The following is a 24,193-nucleotide window of genomic DNA, read 5'->3' as shown; positions in this document are numbered from 1 at the left end:
ACTTTGGATGTCAAATTGGGACTATGCCCTTCACTTATCTTGGACTGCCTCTTGGTACGACAAGGCCCAAAATTGTGGATCTAATGCCTTTAGTTAACTCTATGAACAGAAGATAGCACTTTGTTTCTCCCTCAAGGAGGGATATTGTAGTTGGTCAACTCTTTACTCTCCTCTTTGTCCATATTTTTCTTATGCAGTCTATCCATTCCACCTGGGATTTTGAAACAACTTGAGAGAATTCAAAGGTAGTGCCTTTGGAGAAAGTATGGTCAGGAGAAAGGCAATTCTTTGGGTACTTGGCCTTTGGTATGCAAACCCAAAAACAAGTGAGGACTGGGAATCCTCAACCCGGGGCTACAAAATGAGGCCCTTCTGATAAAGCATCTAAATAAATTTTACAATAGAGAAGACATTCCATGGGTGTAACTTATCTGCAATACCTTTTGTTTTCATAGGGTTCCCCATGATACTTCTCTATGTGGTTCTTTCTGGTGGTGGGATGTCTCCAAGCTCATGGACAAATTCAAATATGTCATGATGGTCAAAGTGGATAGTGGGAATTATGTTCTATTTTGCTCTCATAATTGGGAAATTGCTGGAAATTCAACACCTCTTCACACAAGATTTCAAATATTATATTATTTCCGTCATGAAAAGTACATGCCTGTTAGAGAGGTCCTGGATTGTGAAAATTGAATCACTATGTTCTCCTTGCCCCTGTCTGAGAGGGTCTTTCACGAACTAAACCATTTATCAGCTCTTCTTGTTGATCTTAATTTGAACCAACAGCTACCTGATCAAAGTGTTGGAAACATGGAACTATCTTTGAATACACTGCTAAGAAGTTTTACTCTTTCATGCACCAACCAATCATTGCTAATCATTTGCTCAACTCGGTCTCGAGGAGCTGTTGCACCATGTCAATCAAAAAGTTTGCTTGGTTGGTTATCATGGATAGAGCCAATACCAAGGATATTATATGTCGTAGGCATTGGAGAACTGAAGAAGGACCAGAATGTGTTTTATGTCCCACTGAGATTCTAGAGGATAGAGATCGTCTTTTCTTCCAATGTAAGTTAGTGTGAGGATATGGAGCTACTTGCGGATTGATTGGCCTTACAACCACAACATGGTGGAGATTGTTGGTGGAGCCAGAAAGGATTTCAACAAACCATTCTTCTTTGAGGTGTTTTTTTCTCGCATGGAGGAACATTTGGAAGGTTAGGAATGACAAGGCTTTCACGCACATCAAGCCAACCTTCAGACAATGGAAAAAAGGATTCGTCCATGACATGGATTTTTTTATTTGCTTCCTTTTAGCTGTCCTCACCTTGAGGACATTGTATATTTGTAACCTACGGAACTGTTTTTTTACCAGTTAAGCAATAAAATGCTCTGAGTGCAAGCCCTGCAGTCTCCTTGGTAAGAAAAACCTAGACCAGCTAGACCACACACATCCACGGCCTATAGGAAAGCATGTATCTATGTGTTGTCCCTCTCTCTAGGACCCAACTATTCCTGTGGCCTGGAATCTCATTGAAATCGCCAATGCAAGCCCATGGGAGGGTGCTCTACCCTCTCAGTATTTTAATTGTCCCACGTTTTCTAACACACTCTTCTGTTTGCGTCATCGTAAAAATGAGACAAACATCGTTATTCCTTGCCCAATTCTGTAACCGAAGCACCCACGTGGGGTCGAGACAAATTTTTGATTGCCATAATTGCACCATTCTTCTATAAGATACATATCCCGCCATTGCGGCCACTGTTCCGACACGAAAACTAAAATCGTAGCCAAGAGTAAAACAAAGATCCTCAACACGACTCTTATGCAAGTGAGTTTCAACTAGGGAGGGGATCGTTGGTGCACCAATCTCTACTAGAGCGGAGTTTTCTGACTATTGTGGTATCGTTGGTTCCATCTCAATATCTTCGTTGGACTGGTGACGTTCATCGTACGCCTAACAAGGAGCACTGAAGGCATATACAACAAAGCAACGTACCCCTTCCCTAAAAACCCTAGCGCGATGCTACAAGGCCCTACAGATGAGTAGGTCATCCCGAGCTTCCCAAGAGTCTAGCGAAGATAACCAGGGGCAGGGAGAGGTAGGTGGGTTGGTATAGGGACTCAACGCCAGCGGTCGTTTGCGGAGTAGGTCAAAGCCTAATTGTGGGCTAAATTTCATGCCACGCTACATATCCAATGGTATGAAGCTCATTTTGATGGAGTGGAGCAGTTTCAAACAATCCCTAAACCGGTCACTAATCCCCTTTGCAACCAATTGACATATCTTGTCCGGCTTGGGCATGGATTGAGTCTAGGGTGCCCTATGTCTCGCCTTACGCAGCGAAGGGCGAGCAATCGCTGAAGGGGCGACCTAGATGGGCCGGCCCACCGGCACGGGAGGCCACAACCACCTTTTTCGTTTAATTTTACTTTTTCCCCTTTTTTTACTTTTATGTACGATTTAAATTATTCTAAATGTATATATTATAAAAAAACACTCTATTGAAAAATTAGAAAAACAATTATTTGAAAAGGTTGAACAAGTAATTAAAAATTGTTGAACAGGTATTTGAATTTTTTTGAAGAAGTATTTTAAAAAATGGTGATCATGTATATAAAAAATGTTGAACAGGTATTTAAAAATGTTGAGTGAGAATTTGAGAAATGATCAACAAGTATTTGAAAATATTGAATAAGTATTAAAATGTTGAAGAAGCATTTGAAAAATATTGAAATACATATTTAAAATGTTGAACGAGTATCTGAAAAATGTTGAATATATATGAAAAATGTTGAATATATATGAAAAATGTTGAACAAGTATTTTTTTTAAATGTTGAATAAATATTAAAAGAGTTAACAAGTATTTAAAACATGTTGAAATAGCGCTAGGACAATGTTGAACGTGTACACAAAAAATGTTGATCACTTGTTTGGTCGAGTCTAGTAAATTTAAATCCTAATAGTAACAAGAAACATGAAATGGACGGAGTGGTTAGCTTCGCTGGTGTTCATGTCTTAAGCATCCAACGCTTTCGCGTCGCTTAAGGAGTAAAATAATCCTCCCGGTTGAGTCCGGCCTTGGTGGTTGCTCATGGGCCTGAAGATATTGGATCAGCCTTCTCGCCAGCCGCCCCCGTCTCGTTAGGTTTCCCCTGCCTGTGAGAAAAAAAACTCGATAATCCGTCTCGCTCCGCCGCCGCCATTCCCCGTCTCGCTCCGCCGCTGGAGCCACCACCCTCCTCCTCCTCGACCGTCTCTGTGTCGAATCGGGCCGAACTGCTCCCCGCCGCTGCCGGCGGCCCTTAGAGGATCTCGTCCTCGTCCGGCCAGCAGACGGCGATGGCAGCGAGGGCCCTCGGGCTCGCCGGCCGAGCACTCCTGCGACCGCTCGCCTCACCAGGCGCCCAGCGCCTGCTGTCAACTGACAAGGTACGTTCACCAGCTCCCCGGTCTAACTGATCTGACATTGCTCCCTTCCATTGCATTTCCAGTTAAATTCAGATAGACCCATCTAGCTGGCAATACGTTGGTAGGGTGAACCTCATGGACTGAAACGGATAGGTAAATTCAGGAGCTACGCCACAATGCTCGTTGCCAATTCGACCAGTGATGATGTAATTTCATTTCGTGGGGATTAGGAGAAGATCAGAAGAAAACAGAGCAGTTCTTGTAATCGTTTCTCTACTGTACTTGCACCTCCTTTGCCATTTCCAGCTAACCTAACAATTTAACCAAGTGCGGTGCCTGTTGGTGACAGCAAATGCTCGCTACTACGTATAACCTTAAATCTTACAGTATTAGCTGATACATTGCTATGCGTACACACACTTTTTCTGCATTTCTTCCAAGTTTTGCTGAACAGAGTGGTCCATCTTGTTTTCTGGTGCTTGATACAATTTGAATCTCAATTTGTGCTTTTGCAGGGCCCACTGCAGGGCCTCACTGATGCCGGTGATCCGATGAGCCGCCTCGTCATGCAAGCACGGAACCAGACTGGTGGTGGGTTTTCCCGTCAATTCGCTGAGAACGGATTCACAGCAGGTGGTGGCAGGATGGGTGAAAATGGATTTACAGCCGGTGATGCCAGGATGGGTGGAAACGGATTCACAGCCGGTGATGGCAGGATGGGTGGAAATGGATTCACAGCCGGTGGTGGCAGGATGGGTGGAAACGGATTCACAGCCGGTGGTGGCAGGATGGGTGGAAACGGATTCACAGCTGGTGGCAGGTCAGGTCGGTTTAACATGGAAATGCTGCGGCCAGAAGGGGTTCCGCGAGTAAAGAGGGACGTTCTCCACGTGACGCTCAAGGGGAAGAAGACCTTTGTGACTGTGACAGATGTCAAGGGGAACAGGAAGGCTGGGGCTTCGGCTGGCTGTTTGGAGGATCGAAAGGGACGGTCTCGTCTTGCTCGGTATGCTGGTGAAGCAACAGGGGAACACATGGGGCGAGTTGCAAACAAGATTGGCCTCAAGTCGGTGGTTGTCAAGGTGAAGGGATACTCCTTTTTCAGGAAGAAGAAGAAGGTGATCATGGGCTTTGCGGATGGTTTCCGGGGCGAGAGAGTGAGGACCCCATCTCCTATCATGTATGTCCACGACGTGACCCAGCTCGCGCATAATGGATGCCGGCTGCCCAAAAAGGTGAGGAAGTAAGACTGATAATAGCCCCCAGCAGGAAGTGTGGAGATCAGTATCCGGCCTCCCAGGGAGAAGCAAAGAGCGATATGTATGTATCGACTGGTTTGGTAATAATATTATAAGCCTGGAAGTATTTATGAATGCTTATTAGACAGTCTTAGATCGGCTTTTGTAAGCCAAAACCATCCTGTCATTTCCTGTAATGTTGCTGAGGTGATGGATTTGTTTTCATAGAACATGGTTGCATTGCATGCAGTTCCCTCTCCTTTTGTGGATTCCTATATAATGACAGCACTGCGAGTGTATGTGCTGAGATGCTACTAATTTCTTGATTTGCAAGAACTGAAAAAGTATGAAGTTGCAAGTAATTTAGATGGGTTTCACACTAAAATAATGTTCTGTTTTAATGGTTGGCTCTGTCCCCTCATTTTTCTTCTTTTTCCGGATGAGAAAATATTCTGAGATTCATAATATTAAATCATTGTCTAATTCTTTTAATATTAAGCAAGGCAAAATTCAACTCTTTAGGCCAAAGTATGCAGAACTCCCTTCATGTTCCCTCTTCCCCTCTCACTCAAACTTTTCTGTTGAAGCATTGGAGTGGTTACAGGGGTGGATCTCCTGTGCAGTGCAGTTAATTAGAAGGGTGGAATTAGTGGGTGATTATTTAGAACATAACTAGAATCTCTAGTGTAGTTTGAACGAGTGGTTTCTTTGATTTTGTCTGCATTTGGTTGGAAGAATGTAGTATTGCAAAGGAACTTTTAACTAGAATCTTGCTGCAAGATTAGTTGCAGCAAGGAAAACACTGAATCTTGACAGCATCACACACAGACCATGCATGGAATGAGATGAATGATTCCATGGTTTAATTAAAGACAGTGTATCACATATACTCCCTCCGTCCCAAAATAAGTGTCTCAAGTTTAGTACAACTTTATACTAAAGTTAGTACAAAGTTAAGACAGTTATTTTGGGACGGATGGAGTATATCACTTGTATGTTCATAATAGCAAATCCAAAGTAGAAGAAATCATAGTTCACCAAGATTACAACCAAAGTGCAGACAACACTGACTTTTAAATGCTTCCCTTCTGAGTATTATTATAAATCTTCATAAAGCTCCCGATCCTTTTTCTGTCATGCCCATATCCATCAATCATCGGCATGTATAAATAGCATCTCCAGCCCCAGCATTGTAACTTCGATATGACGGAACTCCTCACTGCCAATGATTTGCTCTGCAAACATCGTATTCTGATCATCGGCGTGGTAATGATCCCCCTCGATACTACCAGCCTTGCTGACTGAATAGATATCATCGGTGTGAAGAGTGTGGCCATAGGCCACTGGATCTACCACCATACGTTGAAGTAAAGGGGCATTCGCAAGGATGTAGAGCGCCAGCTCGGCTAGCCCCAATACATCACAAAATCCAGACATGTGGACACTCTTGAGGTGATGATGCAGGGGCCCTTGCACAGCCGTCACCATTCTCATATAGTAGGAGTGCAAAATCCATGACAACGCAACTGCACACATATATCCGTTAATTTCAGTATATACACATTCTTCAGGGGGAGGGGTCAAACAGAAGCAACACACAACTATCCTAATTAATTAATGTCTTAAATACTAGTTCATAATCAACAGTTACATTAATTACATATGCATTTCCAATTCATCTAAGGGAGGTGCTAATTCCAAGAGATTAAGAAACCCCATTGCCCAGCTATCATCATATGAATAAAAAAAATCAGATGCCTCAAATTGATGAACCTAGTCTGGTTTTCACTGAATCTTAACACCTTGAAGAGAAACAGTGTACAAGCACAAAATTAATAATTAAACTGAGTGTGATAGCAAAGTTTTAGATAAAGTAAAACGAAGCACTTCTTTCTAGAGAAAACCATATCAAAATTCAAAGGTCGAAATAGTTTTTGCACATGTGAACGAGCAAACTCGGTGAATGTGAAGGTCAAATCGTCGACACCACAAGAAAATTTTGCCTCTCGATGAGGGATGCATTTAAAAATTCCGGTAAAGAAAATCATCTAAATCATAATCATGGAACTCTTGAGTCCTCATGTTTGACACAAAGGTCGCCTATGACAACCTCAAACAATCACTGAGGAAAGTTTGCATGAGATCTTAGTCGAACTCAAATTTGGTAAGATTTGAAGCATGCAACTCTTTCATTTCCAGTTCACAATGGCGCACACGTAGGTACTGCAACCTGCACAGTTCCTACCCTATGCCGTAAACTTGACAAGGAGGAGCACCACTCTACGTTTATACACTCGAAAAGAGCACAACTTAGCAACATGCACTAGTGATCACCTCCACTGATGGAGATCCTTTTTAGGGCCTCTTTGATTCATAGGATTTTGAAAACGTAGGAATAGGAAAAGTATAGGGTTGGAGTGGCATGCCCACTTGAATCCTATTGGATTAGCAATGGGTGTTTGATGTCATGGGAAAAACAAAGAAATTGTAAAAAGAGGTTTGAGTGGATGTTAGATTTCCTATGAAATGTAATACAAAAGGTTTCACAGAAAAAAATCATATGGGATCCAATCCTGTGAATCAAAGGACCAACGTAGGAAAAATTCTTTAAAATTTCAATCCTCCAAAAATCCTACAGAATTCCTTTGAATCAAGGCAACCCTTACTGTTAGTTTCCTAAGGTTTAGGATATCGCACAAACTGGAGGGGGGGGGGGCAACTTTACCATAAGTACCCCAGATCAGTAGATGTGAGACAAGAGCCGTTTGGACCACTCAGGCCAACTCCGACCTCATTTCATCTGTGCGTGTTCGTTTAACTTCAAACCAATGTTTTAAATAGCGGGCTATACCATTTAGCGACGGCCCGTCCAGCAGCTATTAGAGGCTATAGCAAAGTTATAGCGGACTATAACCCCATTTAGTGCTTTTTAATTATGAATAAATAAAAAAATAGTGATTAAATGAGGCATCATATATAATATATAGCATGTATATGTCATAGATATATATTCCATTCACATCCACGGTTTGAAGAAGAAAAGTATTCAAATCATAATTTGACAGGTACTTAAAACTGCTATTTTAAGTTTTTAATATAACTAATAGATATAAAGGAGTAAAAATTGACAACAGTAAATGCTTCTTCATGAAAGCATTTCAAAAATACTTCGAAAAAATTTAAAATCATAATATAAAGCAGTTACTTAAAATTTTAGCTTAATATTTTTGAACAGGTTAAAAAATAATAATAAAGTTCAAAAAGGAGGAAACTGAATTAAAGGAAAAAAGGAAGAAAATGATAAGTTAAATAGTAAAAATACGCTTAGGCCTTGGCCCAACTAGGCAACGACATCTCTCCGGTCGAGTGCCTATTGGGCCAGCCTCAGCACTCGTGGATCTAAAAAAAAACACCATATAGAAAAATATCCTCCTTCTTAAAAATAAATCCATAAAAAATTCAAATTTTCAAAAAAAAAATCAAATTTCATAACAAAAATCAGCGAGTTTTTAGTAATGTTCGACCTTTGAAAAAAATCTAAAAAGTTCCTGTTTTAATAAAATTCTAGATAAATACAAAAAAAAGGTATGGAAAATTGCTGTATAAATAAATTTTAAAGGCATGAGCTTTTTTGGAACATAGATAATAAACATCATAGAAATGAAAATAAATAGAATAAAAACAGAAAAAGAAAAAAATAAATTGTGAGAAAGACCAGTAGTTCTTGTAGTTCGTGTTTCTCACTTAGACGATGAAGCTTATTACGGGAAAGTATCTGGTGCACGGAGGCATCGTATCACGTTAAACAATGTTAAAAATAATAATCTAAAACTGATGTAGTACATTGACACATCATCGGTCTATGTTGTCGTAAAATTTCAACTTCAAATTTAAAATACTGCACGAGATACAAAAATCACAAAATAGACACTGAATAGTACATGAGTTGGGCTTTGAATTTGATCCATTTTCATATTGATGCCAAATTTATCATTTTTGTATCTCGTGTAGTGTTTTGAATTTTGAGTTAATTTTTTACGAGAACATAAACCAATGTTGTGTCAATGTATTACATTTGATTTAGATTTTCTCAAATATTTTTTAAATGCAATATGATGCCTGATGCACCGGTAGCACCACAAGCACCGGTGCACAAGATACTTTCCCAGCTTATTAGCTAGTGTGGCTAGTACAGCAGTGGGAGTTACAGGGTTCGATCCATCACATTACCATAACTTTTTTCGGAACTTTTTTCGGTGATTTTTTAATAAATTAAAAAGATCAGGAAAAATGTTATGGTTTTCAAATATTTTCTCAGACACTTCAACAAAAATCGCGTATTGAAAATGTTCAGTAATTATAAAAATTGTTCATGCTTTTGAAAAATTGTTAAGAATTTCGGAAAATGTTGCCAGTGTCAAAATTTGAAGAATGTTCAACTTTTTCAGAAAATATCCAGGATTTTGAAAAATTATTTCTATCAAAAATGCTCACGCTGAAAAAATGAATTTCAATTTTTTTTCAAGTTGTTCAAAAATTGTCGGATTTTCAAACATTGCACACTTGTGGCGAGCAGGTTTGACGTTCACGACATTAGCCCTGCGCCTTGGGTTGACCTTGACTCCCTCGAGGTCTGGCTTAGTGGTATGAGTCACGCCATGAGCACGAGGAAGCTGGCGCGCTCTTTGGTCCTCCTTACCATCTGGTGGATTTGGAAGGAGCGTAACGCACGTATCTTCAAGAATGCGCGTGGATCGCTCGGTGAGGCAAGTTTTGCGTCTCCTGATAGAGGAGGCAAACAAATGGGCATTGGCGACTCACCGACATATGTTTCTGCGAGAATAGTCCGTTAGTTTCGGGCCTATGCCTTTTTTCCGTTTTGGTTCTTACTACGCAGGCTAATGTGTTAGCCTACACCTATACTCGACATTCCTTGCCCTCCTCCTAATCAACGAAATATGCAGGTACTGCATTTATTTCAAAAGAAAGGCCAATTGTGGAAATAACCGGTCAAAGAAAACAACAGATAGAGAAAGAGCAAATCACATATGGAAAGTTCTCAATGCGATCGCCACAGAGAAGGTCACTCAGATTTTCAGCATTGTCAACAACCAACAATAGTCGCAAAAAGCAAGCGAGCGCATGCAAAAGCAGAAGGCAAGAGAAAAGGCAATAGGGAAACACAACGTGCACATGTATTGAAACCAGGATTAGTTGTTTCTTCCCATGTTTTCGTGCATGGACTCTCCATCCTCGCAATATGTTAGGGGGGCTTTTGCCCCCCCCCCCCCCCTCCCAACCCTAGCCTATTAGTAAGTACTCCCTTCATCCCAATATAAATGTTTCAAACTTAATACAACTTTGTATTAGATCTACTACAAAATTGAGGCAGTTGTTCTCGCACAAAGGGAGGAAAATTTCAGGGGAGACTTAGTATGGTTGGAAGGGTACGTATAATTTCTAATGTTGGTATGTTTAACATTTTGGATGACCATGGAAAGTGAGTGACGTGCGCGCTCGAGGCCACAAGGTTCATCATATTTATGTCATTTGAGAAACTTATTTTAGACAAGTTATCATTGTTCCACTTCTATCCAGTTTGCAATATTTATGTTCAAGGCCAAGAATGCCACCGCGGAACATGCATAATTTTATTTTCAGGACAACCGTTACAAATTGTTTTATTTTTGGTCTAACTTCGTTACAATTTTATATTCATCCATGGAAATAGCATGTTATATTATGATGTACTCCCTCCGTTCCTAAATATAAGTCTTAGTTTCACCTACAGACTATGTACGGATGTATATAAATATATTTTAGAGTATTGATTCACTCATTTTTTTTCATATGTAGTCACTAGTGAAATCTTCAAAATTTACATTTAGGAACGGAGGGAGTATTGTAGAAGGAAAATAGCATCAGACTTCACATAAAACCGAACTTGTCCACCAGTTTAAATTATTATAGCACGAAAATAGCATGACCTCAACTTGTCCACTAGGTTGGAATGCCCATGTTGTGCATCCATGCCAGATTTGAAGAAGAAAAATTATTTGAATCATAATTTAAACAGGTACTTAAAACTGCTATTTTAAGTTTTTAATATAACTAATAAATATAAAGGGATAAAAATTGAAAACAGTAAATGCTTCTTTAGGAAAGCATTTAATAAATATTTGAAAGAATTTACAATCCTAATTTAAAACAATTACTTAAAATTGTTACTTAAAATGTTTTTTAACAGGTTTCTAAAAGAATAATAAAGTTCAAAAGGAGAAAACTGAATTACAGAGAAAGATAATAAATTGAATAGTCAAAATATGTTTAGGCCTTGGCCCAACTAGGCAATAACATCTCTCCCGCTGAGTGGCTATTGTGCCGGCCCCAGCGCTTGTGGATTTGGAAAAAAAATACCAATTGGAAAAATGTCCCCATTTTCAAAATTTGTTCCATTTTGAAGAAAAAAATAAATTATTCAAAAAATGTTCAGAGTTTTGAATAATGTTCGAGCTTTAAAAAAACGAAGATTTCAGAATGTTCCTGTTTTAATAAAAGTCTAGATAAATACAAAAAATGTTCTGGAAAATTTCTTTATAATGAAATTTTAAAGCATAAGCATTTTTTGGAAAAATACATAAGAAACAAAAAAGGTAAACTGGGAAAATTTAATAGTGAGAATTCTTGTAGTTCGTGTTTCTTACTCAGACGATGAAGCTTATTAGCTAGTGTGGCTACCGACGGGCGGTCAGTAGGGGGAGTTACGGGGTTTGATCCATCACACTGCCATTCCTTGTTCGGTGATTTTTTTCATAAATTCGAAAATTGTTTGGGAATTTAAGTTTTTTATGGTCTTCATTTTTTTCTCAGATACTTCGAAAACATAGCGTGTTTGAAAAATGTTCAGTAATTTTAAAAATTATTCAATCTTTTGCAAAATTGTTCAAAATTTCGGAAAGTTGTGCCATTATCAAATTTTGTTATGAAAATTCGAGGAATGTTCTTTTTTTCAGAAAATATCCAGGATTTTCAAAAAATGTTTCTATCAAAAAATGCCCACACTTAAAAAAATGAAATTTCAAAATTTGTTCAAGTTGTTCAAAAACTGTTGGATTTTCAAACGTTGCACGCTTGTTAATATTTTTTCCAAAAAATTCAAAAACTTTCAAGATTCTGCGTTGTATTTAGTTCCTAAACATTTTGTGGTTCATTTAGTTCAGCAACACTTGTCAGATCGAGTGGTTAGTTGCGTTGCTGGGCGCTCTTGCTACAAAGGCCTACATGCGCGTATACGTTTATGAAGTATGATTAGTCAAACGTCTATGTTGTCTTTCATACGTTTAGTGACGGGGTTGTACCGAAGCGCGGTCCGAACTTAGAACTTGTCTGAAGTTGCTTTGTTATCAGTGCACCGTTGGCATTCTTGTCTAAATAAATTGACAGTACATAGGACCATAAGTATGCAGATTCTCGAGAGCTAAAACAGAACCGTAACTCCAGGTTTAGGGATGCAACGATTCAGTGTAGACATCCGATAGCAGTTGGGTTTATGTTCTGTCTGTTTTACATATGTACCTGTAGCTAATGCGAAGTCCTTTTACTTTTGGGTGCACCGTTCATGTACTATTTTGAGACTTGAGTTTGATTTTAATATATGGCCGTATGCATCTTTCGATGCAGAGGCCGGGGCTTAGCCTCCTTTTTAAAAAAAGAAAGCTAATGCGAAGTCTTCACCTGACTGAACTACTGTTCTTGTGACTAAACTGATCGACGTCACCTATATCAGGCCTCTGTCACTGTACGAATCTGCTTCGGCTAAGCTCAGTGCTTGCGTGCAAACATCTTTTGTGCGATGCGCCAACATGAGCCGAGGATTATGCCAGGTTCCCACTGGAATCATACAAGCTTGTTCGTCTGGTACACGTACCAGTCATATGTATTTATACACTTGTTTCATTTTCTGACATTGTTCTTCACCGACAGATACTTGTGAACCCCGCAAAAACAAAAAGTAAGACAGCTACACGTGAAACTAAGCCTGCATTCCTGTTGGTTCTTCAGATTAATGCGGGAAATATGATGCGTTCTTCAGATTAAGGGCCAAGCTAGAGAACGGCTGGCGTCTGTGTGAAGTCTGAACCTTGCTTTGTGTGCACCCATATGCTTGCAGCTGCAGCTCTTGCGGGTTAGCTGCGGAATACCGTGCGTGCGGCAATGGCCACCAGATTCCTGACCACGCATGGGGGCTCCTGCTACCCTTGCTTCCTGCCGAGGCGATGCCATTGTCACTCCCCTACACAAGGAACCTGTCCAGCATTCTACATATACACGCGGCAACAGTCTAAGGAAAGGGACCAACCATCCGTTCCTGCATTTCATCCAAGAAGATGGCAGACAATGCTGCGGAGGCCAAGCAGACACCTCAAGGCGAGGTGAAACCGGATGAGGGGCAGAGCCGGGCCGCGGAGAAGAGCGGGAAGAAGGCGGAGCTGAAGCCCGACGAGGCGAAGAAGCTCGTCGAGTTCATGGAGAAGAAGTACGAGGATCACGTGGCGAAGGTGGACTCCTTCGAGGACTTCTACCACGCCATCTACGAGCTCATCCAGTAACTCTCTCTGAACCTCAATCATGCGTGTTCAGCTCAGTTCGTCCCCATCGTTCATCCGTCGTCACCGCCGAACATTGCTTCGATCCTTCAGGATGTTCTGCGAGGAGCGCGGGCAGGTGCAGTACAGGATCCCGGCCAAGGCGAAGCTGCAGGAGGTGTACGCGGTGAGTCCTTCAGTCTCCGTCGGTGCTGCGTGTGGTTTTGTTGATGACCCGAGGAGCCGCTCGTGCTCATGTGGATGGTGGGTTTGCAGAGGCACCACAAGGCGGGGAGCGGGGAGGTGAAGCGGGAGGAGTTCGCGCGGATGAGCGGGGAGCTGGTGCGGCGGGACAGCTTCAGCTTCGGCAAGGCGACGACGGAGCTGCTCATGTTCCTGTTCGGCGTGCCCGTGTGCGCGCTGGTGGCCAAGCGGGTGCTGCCGGGGCTGGGGTGGGTGTCGGACGACACCGTCATCCCGCTCGCCACCTCCGGCGCCGTCGCGTACCTCGTCCACTCCAAGAAGCTCTGATCGATGGTATCGTCTCAACCAAGGGCGTGTATGCATGGATGGATATACGTGCGGTCAAAAATAATGCGATCCGATGGCTCAAATGTTGAAGTGATCCACCGATTTAATTTTTCCCCTGGTAATTCGTGGTCAGCAAAGCCGATAGAATTAAAGCCAACGTTTCGGCCGGTAGTACGCTAGCCGTCGAAACGCCCGTCCTCAGCCGTTGGATTTTTATCCACCCGGCCGGTCGTCTTCTTTCCTACGCGCGTGTACGAAAAAGACCCCCCCGCATCTCATCGGCCGTGTGTGCTCTTCGGTGGCCGTCCGCGTCGCGGGTCCCCACCCTCGTCGGCCGTCCTCGTCGCTGGTACCCATCCCTTGTCGGTCGTCTTTGTCGCCGGTCCATTAGTAGAAAACAGGGCTTTGATTCAGGTCTTGATAGCCCATTAGTCCTGGTTCTTTACGAACCGGGATCCATAGGAGGCATTAGTTCCGGTTCATGACCCCAGGGGGCCGGCCGGGGACTCGTGGGCATTGGTCTCGGTTCGTCTGGACCCATTTGTCCCGGTTCTAAGCATGAACCGAGACTAATGGGCAGCGCTCCTGGCCCACATTCATTGGTACCGGTTCGTGTCTTGAACCGGTTTAGAAGGGGGGCTTTAGCCCCGGTTTATGCCATAAACCGGGACAAATAATTTGGCTATATATACCCATCGCCGCGGCAGAGCACTCTGTTTTTTCTGGACGGCGAGGGGAGGGCATTTGGGTGCTCTAGCTCACCTCCTATGCACATGAGGTGTTCGATGAAATGCCCGAGCCACACTAGTTAATCTTTCTCCTCTCGAAGCTCGACCTCGGAGCTCCATTTTTCCCGAGATTTGTCTAGATTTAGCGTCGACCAAGCACGGAGATAAGAGAGGACAGTTCTCTCTGTTCATTAGCTAGCTAACACAATATATGAAATGTTGGTGAACATTGCATGGGAAACAAAAAATTTCCTACGCGCACGAAGACCTATCATGGTGATGTCCATCTACGAGAGGGGATGAGTGATCTACGTACCCTTGTAGATCGTACAGCAGAAGCGTTAGTGAACGCGGTTGATGTAGTGGAACGTCCTCACGTCCCTCGATCCGCCCCGCGAACAATCCCGCGATCAGTCCCACGATCTAGTACCGAACGGACGGCACCTCCGCGTTCAGCACACGTACAGCTCAACGATGATCTCGTCTTCTTGATCCAGCAAGAGAGACGGAGAGGTAGAAGAGTTCTCCGGCAGCGTGACGGCGCTCCGGAGGTTGGTGATGACCTTGTCTCAGCAGGGCTCCGCCCGAGCTCCGCAGAAACGCGATCTAGAGGAAAAACCGTGGAGGTATGTGGTCGGGCTGCCGTGGAAAAGTCGTCTTAAATCAGCCCTAAAACCTCCGTATATATAGGTGGGAGGGAGGGGACCTTGCCTTGGGGCTCAAGGAGCCCCAAGGGGGTCGGCCGAGCCAAGGGGGGAAGGCTCCCCCCTCCCCAAACCGAGTTGGACTTGGTTTGGTGGGTGGGAGTCCTTCCTTCCCTTCCCACCTCCTCTTTTTTCTTTTCTCTTTGATTTTCTTTTCTAGGAACATAGGGCCCTTTTGGGTTGTCCCACCAGCCCACTAAGGGCTGGTGCGCCACCCTCAAGGCCTATGGGCTTCCCCGGGGTGGGTTGCCCCCCCCCCCCCCCCCCCGGTGAACTCCCGGACCCCATTTGTCATTCCCGGTACCTCCGAAAACCTTCCGGTAATCAAATGAGGTCATCCTATATATCAATCTTCGTTTCCGGACCATTCGGGAAACCCTCGTGACGTCCGTGATCTCATCCGGGACTCCGAACAACATTCGGTAACCAACCATATAACTCAAATACGCATAAAACAACGTTGAACCTTAAGTGTGCAGACCCTGCGGGTTCGAGAACTATGTAGACATGACCCGAGAGACTCCTCGGTCAATATACAATAGCGGGACCTGGATGCCCATATTGGATCCTACATATTCTACGAAGATCTTATCGTTTGAACCTCAGTGCCAAGGATTCATATAATCCCGTATGTCATTCCCTTTGTCCTTCGGTATGTTACTTGTCCGAGATTCGATCGTTAGTATCCGCATACCTATTTCAATCTCGTTTACCGGCAAGTCTCTTTACTCGTTCCGTAATACAAGATCCCGTAACTTACACTAAGCTACATTGCTTGCAAGGCTTGTGTGTGATGTTGTATTACCGAGTGGGCCCCGAGATACCTCTCCGTCACACGGGGTGACAAATCCCAGTCTTGATCCATACTAACTCAACTAACACCTTCGGAGATACCTGTAGAGCATCTTTATAGTCACCCAGTTACGTTGCGACGTTTGATACACACAAAGCATTCCTCCGGTGTCAGTGAGTTATATGATCTCATGGTCATAGGAATAAATACTTGACACGCAGAAAACAGTAGCAATAAAATGACACGATCAACATGCTACGTCTATTAGTTTGGGTCTAGTCCATCACATAATTCTCCTAATGATGTGATCCCGTTATCAAGTAACAGCACTTCCCTATGGCGAGGAAACCTTGACCATCTTTGATCAACGAGCTAGTCAACTAGAGGCTTACTAGGGACAGTGTTTTGTCTATGTATCCACACAAGTATTGTGTTTCCAATCAATACAATTATAGCATGGATAATAAACGATTATCATGAACTAAGAAATATAATAATAACTAATTTATTATTGCCTCTAGGGCATATTTCTAACAGTCTCCCACTTGCACTAGAGTCAATAATCTAGTTCACATCACCATGTGATTCCAACGAATCCAACACCCATATAGTTATGGGGTCTGATCACGTCTTGCTCGTGAGAGAGGTTTTAGTCAACGGTTCTGAAACTTTCAGATCCGTGCGTTCTTTACAAATCTTTATGTCATCTTATAGATGCTGCTACTACGTGCTATTCGGAAATGCTCCAAATATCTACTCTACTATACGAATCCGTTTCACTACTCATAGTTATTCGGATTAGTGTCAAAGCTTGCATCGACGTAACCCTTTACGACGAACTCTTTAACCACCTCCATAATCGAGAAAAATTCCTTAGTCCATTAGTTACTAAGGATAAATTTTGACCGCTGCTAGTGATTCAATCATGGATCACTCTCTGTATCTCTCAACATACTTTGAGTCAAGGCACACATCAGGTGCGGTACACAGCATGGCATACTTTAGATTCTACGGCTAAGGCATCGAAGACGACCTTCGTCTATTCTCTTTATTCTGCCGTGGTCGGGTTTTGAGTCTTACTCAAATTCACACCTTTACAACGCAACCAAGAACTCCTTCTTTGCTGATCTATTTTGAACTCCTTCAAAAACTTGTCAAGGCATGCATCTAATTGAAACTTTCATTAAGCGCTTTTGATCTATCTCCATAGATCTTTGATGCTCAACGTTCTAGTAGCGCAATCCAGGTATTCCTTTGAAAACTCCTTTCAAACAACCTTGTATGCTTTACAAAAATTCTACATTACTTCTGATCCACAATATGTCACCCACATATACTTATCAGAAATTCTATAGTGCTCCCACTCACTTCTTTGGAAATACAAGTTTCTCATAAACTTTGTACAAACCCAAAATCTTTGATCATCTCATCAAAGTGTATATTCCAACTCTGAGATGCTTGCACCAGTCCATTGAAGGATCACTGGAGCTTGCATACTTGCTAGTATCTTTAGGATTGACAAAACCTTCTGGTTGTATCACATACAATGTTTCCTCAAGGAAACCGTCGAGGAAACAATGTTTTGACATCCTACGTGTAATATTTCATAAATAATGCATCAACAACTAACATAATTCTAACAGACCTTTAGCATCGCTACGAGTGAGAAAGTCTCATCATAGTCAACTGTTTGATCTTGTCGAGAACATCTTTGCGACAAGTCGAGCTTTTCTTAATAGTGACTTATCACCATCATCGTCTGTCTTCTTTTAAAGATCCATTTTACTCAATAGTCCTATGACCATCAAGTAGTTCTACCAAAGTCTACACTTTGTTTTCACACATGGATCCTCTCTCGGATTTCATGGCTTCCAGCCATTTGTCGGAATCTGGGCCCACCATCGCTTTCTCCATAACTCGTAGGCTCACTGTTGCTCAACAACATGACCTCCAAGACAGGGTTTCCGTACCACTCTGTAGTAGTACGCGACCTTGTCAACCTACGAGGCTTGTAGTAACTTGATCAGATGCTTGATGATCACCATCATCAGCTTCCACTTCAATTGGTGTAGGCGCCACAGGAACAACTTCCTGCGCCCTGCTACACACTGGTTGAAGTGATGGTTCAATAACCTCATCAAGTTCTACTACCCTCGCACTCAATTCTTTCGAGAGAAACCTTTCCTCGAGAAAGGATCCGTTTCTAGAAACAAACACTTTGCTTTCGGATCTGAGATAGGAGATGTACCCAACTGTTTTGGATATCCTATGAAGATGCATTTATCCGCTTTGGGTTCGAGCTTATCAGACTGAAACTTTTTCACATAAGTGTTGAAGCCCCAAACTTTCAAGAAACGACAGTTTAGATTTCTCTAAACCTCAGTCTATATTGTGTCATCTCAACGGAAATACGTGGTGCCCTATTTAAAGTGAATGCGGTTGTCTCTAATTCATAACCCATAAACGATAGTGGTAATTCGATAAGAGACATCTTAGTGTGCACCGTACCAAATAGTGCGTGGCTATGATGTTCAGACACATCATCACACTATGACGTTCCAGGTGGCATGAACTGCGAAACAATTTCCACATTTGTCTTAACTGCGTACCAAAACTCTTAACTCAGATATTCATTTCTATGATCATATCGTAGACAGTTTATCCTCTTGTTACGACGAACTTCACTCCGAAACAGAATTGAACTTTTCAATATTTCAGACTTGTGATTCATTAAGTAAATACTCTAGTATCTACTCAAATCATCATTGAATTAAGAACATAATGATATCCACTGCGTGCCTCAGCACCCATTGGACTGCATACATCAAAATGTATCACTTCAAACAAGTTACTATCTTGTTTCATCTCAATGAAAATAAGGCCTTGCTCATGTGGTATGATTTGCATGTCACTAGTGATTCGAAATCAGGTGAGTACAAAGATCCATCAGCATGGAGCCTCTTCATGCAATTTATACCAACATGACTCAAGCGGCAGTGCCACAATTAAGTGGTACTATCATCATTAACTCGTATCTTTTGGCATCAATATCATGAACATGTGTAACACTACGATCGAGATTCAATAAACCATTGAAGGTGATTATTCAAGAAAATAGAGTAACCATTATTCTCTTTAAATGAATAATCGTATTGCAATAAACACGATCCAATCATGTTCATGCTTAACGCAAGCACCAAATAACAATTATTTAGGTTTAACACCAATCCCGATGGTAGAGGGAGCGTGCGACGTTTGATCATATCAACCTTGGAAACACTTCCAACACGTATCGTCACATCGCCTTTAGCTAGTCTCCGTTTATGCCGTAGCTTTCATTTCGCGTTACTAATCACTTAGCAATCGAACCGGTATCCAATACCCTCGTGCTACTAGGAGTACTAGTAAAGTACACATCAACATCATGTATATCAAATATACTTCTCTCGACTTTTGCCAGCCTTCTTATCTACCAAGTATCTAGAGTTGCTCCGCCTCAGTGACTGTTCCCCTCATTACAGAAGCACTCAGTCTCAGGTTTGGGTTTAATCTTGGGTCTCTTCATTAGTGTAGCAACTGTTTTACCGTTTCACGAAGTATCCCTTCTAGCCCTTGCCTTTCTTGAAACTTAGTGGTTCTACAAACCATCAACTATTGATGCTCCTTCTTGATTTCTACTTTCGCAGTGTCAAACATCGCGAATCACTCAAGGATCATTGTATCTATCCTTGATATGTTATAGTTCATCACGAAGCTCTCACAGTTTGGTGGCAGTGACTTTGGAGAACCATCACTATCTCATCTGGAAGATTAACTCCCACTTGATTCAAGCGATTGTCGTACTCAGACAATCTGAGCACACACTCAACGATTGAGCCTTTCTCCTTTACTTTGTGGACAAAGAATCTTGTCGGAGGTCTTGTACCTCTTAACAAGGGCACAAGCATGAAATCACAATTTCATCTCTTTAGAACATCACTTATGTTCCGTGACGTTTTAAAACTTTTTCGGCGCCTTGCTTCTAAGCCATTAAGTATTTTGCACTGAACTATCGTGTAGTCATCAGAAACGTGTATGTCGGATGTTCATAGCATCCACAAACGACGCTCGAGGTGCAGCACACCGAGTGGTGCATTAAGGACATAAGCCTTCTGCGTAGCAACGAGGACAATCCTCGGTTTTACAGACTCAGTCTGCAAAGTTTGCTACTATCAACTTTCAACTAAATTTTCTCTAGGAACATATAAAAAACAGTAGAGCTATAGCGCAAGCTACATCGTAATTCGTAAAGACCATTAGACTATGACAATTAGTTCAATTAATCATATTACTTAAGAACTCCCACTCAAAAAGTACATCTCTCTAGTCATTTGAGTGGTTCATGATCCACTTACACTAGCTCAAGTCCGATCATCACGTGAGTTGAGTATAGTTTCAGTGGTAAGCATCCCTATGCTAATCATATCATCTATATGATTCATGATCGACCTTTCGGTCTCATGTGTTCCGAGGCCATGTCTGCACATGCTAGGCTCATCAAGCTTAACCCGAGTGTTCCACGTGCGCAACTGTTTTGCACCCGTTGTATGTGAACGTTGAGTCTATCACACCCGATCATCATGTGGTGTCTCGAAACGACGAACTGTAGCAACGGTGCACAGTCGGGGAGAACACAATTTTTTCTTGAAATTTTAGTGAGAGATCACCTCATAATGCTACCGTCGTTCTAAGCAAAATAAGGTGCATAAAAGGATTAACATCACATGCAATTCATAAGTGACATGATATGGCCATCATCATGTGCTTCTTGATCTCCATCACCAAAGCACCGGCACGATCTTCTTGTCACCGGCGTCACACCATGATCTCCATCATCATGATCTCCATCAACGTGTCGCCATCGGGGTTGTCGTGCTACTCATGCTATTACTACTAAAGCTACGTCCTAGCAAAATAGTAAACGCATCTGCAAGCACAAACGTTAGTTATAAAGACAACCCTATGGCTCCTGCCGGTTGCCGTACCATCGACATGCAAGTCGATATTATCTATTACAACATGATCATCTCATACATCCAATATTTCACATCACATCGTTGGCCATATCACATCACAAGCATACCCTGCAAAAACAAGTTAGACGTCATCTAATTTTGTTGTTGCATGTTTTACGTGGTGACCATGGGTATCTAGTAGGATCGCATCTTACTTACGCAAACACCACAACGGAGATATATGAATTGCTATTTAACCTCATCCAAGGACCTCCTCGGTCAAATCCGATTCAACTAAAGTTGGAGAAACTGACACCCGCCAGTCATCTTTGAGCAACGGAGTTACTCGTAGCGATGAAACCAGTCTCTCGTAAGCGTACGAGTAATGTCGCTCCGAGCCGCTTCGATCCAACAATACCGCGGAATCAAGAAAAGACTAAGGAGGGCAGCAAAACGCACATCACCGCCCACAAAAACTTTTGTGTTCTACTCGAGAAGACATATACGCATGAACCTAGCTCATGATGCCACTGTTGGTGAACGTCGCATGGGAAACAAAAATTTTCCTACGCGCACGAAGACCTATCATGGTGATGTCCATCTACGAGAGGGGATGAGTGATCTACGTACCCTTGTAGATCGTACAGCAGAAGCGTTAGTGAACGCGGTTGATGTAGTGGAACGTCCTCACGTCCCTCGATCCGCCCCGCGAACAATCCCGCGATCAGTCCCACGATCTAGTACCGAACGGACGGCACCTCCGCGTTCAGCACACGTACAGCTCGACGATGATCTCGGCCTTCTTGATCCAGCAAGAGAGACGGAGAGGTAGAAGAGTTCTCCGGCAGCGTGACGGCGCTCCGGAGGTTGGTGATGACCTTGTCTCAGCAGGGCTCCGCCCGAGTTCCGCAGAAACGCGATCTAGAGGAAAAACCGTGGAGGTATGTGGTCGGGCTGCTGTGGAAAAGTCGTCTCAAATCAGCCCTAAAACCTCCGTATATATAGGTGGGAGGGAGGGGACCTTGCCTTGGGGCATAGGGAGCCCCAAGGGGGTCGGCCGAGCCAAGGGGGGAAGGCTCCCCCCCCCCAAACCAAGTTGGACTTGGTTTGGTGGGTGGGAGTCCTTCCTTCCCTTCCCACCTCCTCTTTTATTTCTTTTCTCTTTGATTTTCTTTTCTAGGCGCATAGGGCCCTTTTGGGCTGTCCCACCAGCCCACTAAGGGCTGGTGCGCCACCCTCAAGGCCTATGGGCTTCCCCGGGGTGGGTTGCCCCCCGGTGAACTCCCGGAACCCATTCGTCATTCCCGGTACATTCCCGGTAACTCCGAAAACCTTCCGATAATCAAATGAGGTCATCCTATATATCAATCTTCGTTTCCGGACCATTCCTGAAACCCTCGTGACGTCCGTGATCTCATCCGGGACTCCGAACAACATTCGGTAACCAACCATATAACTCAAATACGCATAAAACAACGTCGAACCTTAAGTGTGCAGACCCTGCGGGTTCGAGAACTATGTAGACATGACCCGAGAGACTCCTCGGTTAATATCCAATAGCGGGACCTGGATGCCCATATTGGATCCTACATATTCTACGAAGATCTTATTGTTTGAACCTCAGTGCCAAGGATTCATATAATCCCGTATGTCATTCCCTTTGTCCTTCGGTATGTTACTTGCCCGAGATTCGATCGTTAGTATATGCATACCTATTTCAATCTCGTTTACCGGCAAGTCACTTTACTCGTTCCGTAATACAAGATCCCGTAACTTACGCTAAGCTACATTGCTTGCAAGGCTTGTGTGTGATGTTGTATTACCGAGTGGGCCCCGAGATACCTCTCCGTCACACGGAGTGACAAATCCCAGTCTTGATCCATACTAACTCAACTAACACCTTCGGAGATACCTGTAGAGCATCTTTATAGTCACCCAGTTACGTTGCGACGTTTGATACACACAAAGCATTCCTCCGGTGTCAGTGAGTTATATGATCTCATGGTCATAGGAATAAATACTTGACACGCAGAAAAAAGTAGCAATAAAATGACACGATCAACATGCTACGTCTATTAGTTTGGGTCTAGTCCATCACATGATTCTCCTAATGATGTGATCCCGTTATCAAGTGACAACACTTGCCTATGGCCAGGAAACCTTGACCATCTTTGATCAACGAGCTAGTCAACTAGAGGCTTACTAGGGACAGTGTTTTGTCTATGTATCCACACAAGTATTGTGTTTCCAATCAATACAATTATAGCATGGATAATAAACGATTATCATGAACTAAGAAATATAATAATAACTAATTTATTATTGCCTCTAGGGCATAGTTCCAACACTAGTTAATCTTTCTCCTCTCGAAGCTCGACCTCGGAGCTCCATTTTTCCCGAGATTTGTCTAGATTTAGCGTCGACCAAGCACGGAGATAAGAGAGGACAGTTCTCTCTATTCATTAGCTAGCTAACACAATATATGAAACACCTAAATTAACCCCGTAATTCCCCCCCTCCAAAAAAAACAAAAAAACCAACACCTGAAATGCTGACGCGTGGATGCCTTTTGGTCCCGCTTGGTGTCATCAACCGGGACTAAAGGCCCCTCTGCCTGGGCTCACCGCACCGGCCATGTGGAGGCCCATCTGTCCCAGTTCGTGTAAGAACCGGAACTAAAGGCCAAGGACATTAGTAACGACCTTTTAGTCTCGGTTCCGAAACCAGAACAGAAGGCCCTTACGAACCGGGAGAAAAGGCCATTTTTCTACTAGTAGTCCTCAAGCTCGTCGGTTGTCCCTCTCATCGCCTCGACCCATGTCATTGCTGCATCTGCGGTTGCAACCCTCGAAGGCGACGGCTGTAGCTCCGATGGTGACGGACACAGCTCGCCACTGCTCATTCCCGTCGGCCGCACACCTCGCAAGAAACATCTCACTCTCCCCATTCTAGCAAATTCGAGTTTCGCTTCCACCCAAAAAAAGGCATCGTTATGCGGTACAACAAAGCGCCACGACAATTGTAGCAAATTCCATAAACGTTTGTAGCATGTAGCGTAAACCACGACTCCTGTCCTCGTTGAATGTTGCTTGAAGTACTCGTGGGTTCAAGCTTTTTTCAACTACGATCGAAGCTTGTTCCATGAATGTTTGCAACTTTTTTCGTCGAGCAGTGCTAGAATAAAACTTTGTACATATTTTAG

The 24,193-nt window shown here is 42.9% G+C and overlaps 2 protein-coding genes across 2 annotated transcripts; both read left to right on the top strand.

Annotated features, from left to right (window-relative positions):
• The first annotated feature begins 3,128 nt into the window (after window positions 1-3,128).
• LOC123445554 (probable ribosomal protein S11, mitochondrial) lies at window positions 3,129-5,018 on the top strand. The gene is made up of 2 exons (XM_045122551.1): window positions 3,129-3,439; window positions 3,934-5,018. The coding sequence occupies exons 1-2, from the start codon at window positions 3,350-3,352 to the stop codon at window positions 4,663-4,665; spliced, it is 822 nt and encodes a 273-aa protein (XP_044978486.1). The 5' UTR covers window positions 3,129-3,349; the 3' UTR covers window positions 4,666-5,018.
• Window positions 5,019-12,989: 7,971 nt separating this feature from the next.
• On the top strand, window positions 12,990-13,866 carry LOC123440993. The gene is made up of 3 exons (XM_045117527.1): window positions 12,990-13,261; window positions 13,356-13,428; window positions 13,518-13,866. Exons 1-3 carry the CDS (start codon window positions 13,044-13,046, stop codon window positions 13,770-13,772), a joined length of 546 nt encoding a protein of 181 aa, XP_044973462.1. The 5' UTR covers window positions 12,990-13,043; the 3' UTR covers window positions 13,773-13,866.
• Window positions 13,867-24,193: the final 10,327 nt, after the last annotated feature.

The sequence above is a fragment of the Hordeum vulgare genome, chromosome 3H (genome assembly GCF_904849725.1).
Source record: "Hordeum vulgare subsp. vulgare chromosome 3H, MorexV3_pseudomolecules_assembly, whole genome shotgun sequence".
NCBI classification, from domain to species: domain Eukaryota; kingdom Viridiplantae; phylum Streptophyta; class Magnoliopsida; order Poales; family Poaceae; genus Hordeum; species Hordeum vulgare.
Note: the sequence above shows the minus strand (reverse complement) of the source record. Positions and strands in the feature narration are given on the sequence as shown.

Excerpts from the sequence above, each read along its gene's own strand:
- LOC123440993 (XM_045117527.1), top strand. The coding sequence starts at position 13,044 with ATGGCAGACAATGCTGCGGAGGCCAAGCAGACACCTCAAGGCGAGGTG. Across the intron at positions 13,262-13,355 it reads GCCATCTACGAGCTCATCCA|GATGTTCTGCGAGGAGCGCG; the intron begins GTAACTCTCTCT and ends TCGATCCTTCAG. Across the intron at positions 13,429-13,517 it reads AGCTGCAGGAGGTGTACGCG|AGGCACCACAAGGCGGGGAG; the intron begins GTGAGTCCTTCA and ends GTGGGTTTGCAG.
- LOC123445554 (XM_045122551.1), top strand. The coding sequence starts at position 3,350 with ATGGCAGCGAGGGCCCTCGGGCTCGCCGGCCGAGCACTCCTGCGACCG. Across the intron at positions 3,440-3,933 it reads GCCTGCTGTCAACTGACAAG|GGCCCACTGCAGGGCCTCAC; the intron begins GTACGTTCACCA and ends GTGCTTTTGCAG.